This window comes from Plasmodium gaboni, chromosome 11, assembly GCF_001602025.1.
Source record: "Plasmodium gaboni strain SY75 chromosome 11, whole genome shotgun sequence".
NCBI classification, from domain to species: Eukaryota; Apicomplexa; class Aconoidasida; order Haemosporida; family Plasmodiidae; genus Plasmodium; species Plasmodium gaboni.
This window is the reverse complement of record NC_031491.1, coordinates 539,949-544,948: the sequence shown is the minus strand read 5'-3', so window position 1 is coordinate 544,948 and position 5,000 is coordinate 539,949. Positions and strand designations below refer to the sequence as shown.

The window sequence follows — 5,000 nt, the reverse complement described above, 5'->3', positions numbered from 1 at the left end:
GTTATAATGTTAGAATCGTTTAAGTAAACATACAAATTAAGGAAATATATATTTTTCTTTTGTCTAAATAAATTTATGTATGACTAATCAGTTTATATATTATTAAATATGAATAATATTACATAAGGTATAAGTATGCATATACTATGTATATATACATATATATACAATAAATAAATATATATATATATATTTATATAATATATATATTTTTTTTTTTTTTTATTTATTATTTTTTTTTTTTATTTTATTTTTTTTTTTTTTTAATATCTCTATTTTAAATGGATAAAAATAAAATGACGTCAAATTAATTAATTTACTTTTATTAAATTAAATAAAAAAAAAACCATGTTATTATATAAATAAAACCAAATATATATATATATATATATAATATTTATCATGTATTATATATCTACGTAGGAAGATTTATGAAAAAAAAAAAATAAAAATAATTATAAACATATATATATATATATATATATTATATATATATATTTTTTTTTTTTTTTTTTTTTTATGCTTGAATCATGAAGCATTATAGTAATCTATTTTTATAAATAAAAAAAAAAAAAAAATTTAGTGTACACATTTGAGATACCCCAAAAATGTATGCGTAAATTTATTAGTACATTAATATATACATATATATATGACATATTCCGCATGTTTTATATATTTTATTTTTAATACTTTTAATTTCCTTATTATTTGCATGTAAAGGTATTATTATATATTTATGACCATTTCATAGTATCCCCTATGTTCCTATAAAAAAAAAAAAAAAAAAAAAAAAAAAAAAAAAAAAAAAAAAATGATTAATGAGGAGATAAATGTATGTGGAAATATTAATAAAAAAGATAATGATATAAATAACAATAATAATAATGATATAAATAACAATAATAATAATGATAAAAATAATAATAATTTATGTTTGAGTGATTCTAATGGAGATAGAAGAATAATTAAGCTAGCTGAAGAAGATATTAATCGTATAGCTGCTGGTGAAGTTATTATTCGTCCATGTAACGCTTTAAAAGAACTAGTAGAAAATAGTTTAGATGCAAATTCTAGTTGCATTAGTATACATTTAAATAAAGGAGGATTAAAATCATTACAAATTATAGATGATGGAGATGGTATACATAAAGAGGATTTAAAAATAGTATGTGAAAGATTTACAACTAGTAAAATTAGTAATCATAAAGATATAAGAAATATTAAAACATTTGGTTTTAGAGGTGAAGCTTTAGCATCTATTTCTCATGTATCATATTTAAGTATTATATCTAAAAAAAAAAATTCTCCTTATTGTTATAGTTGTAATTATAAAGATGGAAAACCTACTCAAAATGAACCTACCGTTTGTTCAGGCAAAAATGGTACCATTATAAGATTTGATGATTTATTTTATAATATGCCAGCAAGATTAAAAACTATGAATCCTAATGATGAATATAATAAATGTTTAGAAGTATTACAAAAATATGCAATTCATTATCCTCATGTTTCTTTTACATGCAAAAAGTGGTTAAGTAACACTGTCGATTTGAATACTCATAAGGTTGGTAAGGGTATAGGTGGCTATGGGGGTATATATATTATAAAACAAAAAAGGAAGGAACTGTTTGATGAAAATAATATTATTGATGGGAATTTATTGGGTGATAATATTCAAGGTAATAATAACCATACTGATAATAAACCAATTGATAATAAACCAAATGATAATAAACCAATTGATAATAAACCAATTGATAATAAACCAACTGATAATAAACCAATTGATAATAAACCAAATGATAATAAACCAATTGATAATAAACCAACTGATAATAAACCAAATGATAATAAACCAATTGATATAAAACCCACCGATATAAAACCCAATGATATAAAACCCACCGATATAAAACCCACCTCGTCAGTCAGCTATAACGAATTTGAAAAAAAAATTTTGGAAGAAGAAAAATATCTAGATGAGAATTATGAAAAACATTTAAACAACGTAAGATGCGTCATACAAAAGGTTTATGGTAGAAATATTTCTAAAGAATTAAGTACAATATTTTTAAAAGAAAAAAGTATTCCTACCTTTTTCAAATGTTATGGTTTGATAAGTAATCCTACATATAATGGAAAGAAAGGTTGTTATATATTTTTTATTAATGATCGTTTAGTAGAATCCAATATAATAAAAAAAAGTTGTGAAAATCAATATTCGAATTTTTTGGCTAAAGGGAATTATCCTTGGATATATTTATCTTTACGATTAAAATATGACATAGTAGATATTAATGTTCATCCTACAAAAAAAGAAGTACATTTTTTATATCAAGAAGAAATATCTATGTTGATAGGAAAAAAGATACATGAGTTTTTAAAATCTTTTCATAATATGAGAACATTTAATATATCTCAAGAGAAGCTATTACAAACCAAACTGGATATTAATTCGAGCATGTTACAAATAAAAAAAGAAGATAAAGAATTATCAAAAAGGACAGATGATAACTCATTAAATGATAATACTACTAATATAATAAAAAAACAAATTGATACAAAGAGAGTGAGAACAGATTTCAAACAAATTACTTTGACGAATTATTTTGTGAAAAAAGAAAATATTACAAATGACCAACTTGATAATAATAATAATAATAATAATAAATCTATTGATGTGATTTATAATAATAATGATCAAATAGATTTATATGAAAATAATGATGAATATAAGAAGATTAATAGTATGACAAATATAAAGGTAAATCATGATGATTATAATAAAAATAATATATTAGAAGAAAAAGAATATGAAATGTTAATATTAAAAGGTCCTAATAGTATTTTATATAATACACAAATAGATAAACATATAAGTAACAAAATATATGAAAGAAAATATGCATGTGAAGCTGATGAAATATCTAGTATAAAGAAATTAAAAATGATTTGTCAAGAAAAAGAAAAAAAAGAATTAACAGAATGTTTAAAAAATTCTATATATGTAGGACCAGTTGATAATATGCATAGTTTAATACAATATAAAGAAAAATTATTATTAATAAAAATGCCACTTATTATAAAAGAAGTAACATATCAATCTATATTAAATAGAATAGGTAAAATACCACCTTTTCAATTTGAACCTCCTATACCTTTATATGATTTATTATTAGTAGCTATAAATAATTCTTATTCTGGTTTCTATGAAAATCCAAATTATGCAAATAAAAATATAGAAATAGTATGTAACGAATTAGAACAAATATTTTATACATATAATGAAATGTATTCAGATTATTTCTCTATAATTATTGAAGATGGGTGTATTGTTACATTTCCAGCATGTTGTGGTGAATATTTCCCAGGACAAGAATTTCTTCCTTTCTTATTTTTAAGATTAGCTACACAAATAGATTATTCAAAAGAAATTAATTGTATTAATGGAATATGCTATTTACTAGCTAATTTCTATTCTAAAATTACTTTAATGAATGATACAGAATGGACTTATCAAAATGATCTTCTTATGATAAAAGAAAAAGAAAAAGAAATTCAAATGTTATTAAATAAAACTAACAAAAATATTATCAATTCAAATAATCATAATCAATATTATGATGAAACACATTTTGATTATATTCTAGGAGATGAATCTGTAGTAGATATAAATAAACATTTATCAGTCTCTAAAAATATTAATCTAGTATTTGAAAAATATTTTTTCCCTATGATACAATTAAATAATATTATGAAAATACCTAACACATTTTCAAATAATGGATATATAATAGAATTAACATCTTTGAATCAGCTCTACAAAATTTTTGAGCGTTGTTAAAAATAAAAATTATAAAATAAAAAAAATTTATAAAATAAAAAAAATTTATAAAATTAAAAAAATTTATAAAATAAAAAAAATTTATAAAATAAAAAAAATTTATAAAATAAAAAAAATTCTCTACATATATATATAAATATATATATATATATATATATATATATATGTGTGTATAATATATATGTATATACAATTTATTCTATATATTTATTATAACAATAAAATGTCATCACTATTTTATGATTAATTAAATAAAATATATATATATATATATATTTAACAATCCGAATATTTTTTTTTTTTTTTTTTTTTTTTTTAATTAATTTATATACATTTATAATATATATATATGTATATTTTTTTTTATTTTCAAATATCTTCAATGATTATAATAAAATAGTTGTCCTAATGCCATATTATAAATATAATCATCTTTTTTTGAAACCAAAGGAGATATTCATTTCTATAATTATGGAAATAAATATATAATCCATATATATTAACAGTTATTAAAATGATAAGACTTGTAATTAATATTGATATGTATATATGTATATATATATATATATATATATATTTATTTATTTATTTATCAATTTTATTTTTTTTTAAAAGGAAATATTTTACATAGAAATAAAACATAAAAAGTATGTTTCTTACATCTTTATATGTGTAACCTATTTATATATTTAACATAAAAAAATTATATATAAAATAAGCATCTTTATTTTATTTTTATGCTTTATTTATTTTATTTATTTTTTTTTTTTGTCATATAAACATATTTACGTTTTCACTTTTTTGTATTGTTCATGTAATTATTTTAAACTGTTATATTTTTACTTAGTATAGATTCAAAGGAAGAAAAAAAAAAAAAAAAAAAAAAAAAAGGACCTTGCCGTAAGAAATTTTAATTAAAATATTATATACATTTTTATATGTACTTTTTTTTTTTTTTTTAAAAAATATGTAATATTACTATTTTTTTAAAAAAAAAAAAAAAAAAAAAAAAAAAAAATAAAATAATATAAAAAATATATTAATTATAAAAAAAATATATTTTTTTTTTTTTAAAATTTAAATAAAAAAAAAAATAATAAAAAAAATTATATTAATAATATTTTTTTTTTTTTATATAATAAAAAATTTATAA

At 18.1% G+C, this 5,000-nt stretch overlaps 1 protein-coding gene across 1 annotated transcript; it reads left to right on the top strand.

Moving 5' to 3' along the window:
- Positions 1-814: 814 nt before the first annotated feature.
- PGSY75_1117800 (DNA mismatch repair protein MLH) lies at positions 815-3,847 on the top strand (the record flags this gene model as incomplete). Its single annotated transcript, XM_018786300.1, has 1 exon — positions 815-3,847. The coding sequence occupies one exon, from the start codon at positions 815-817 to the stop codon at positions 3,845-3,847; it is 3,033 nt and encodes a 1,010-aa protein (XP_018641095.1).
- Between the last annotated feature and the right edge of the window lie 1,153 nt (positions 3,848-5,000).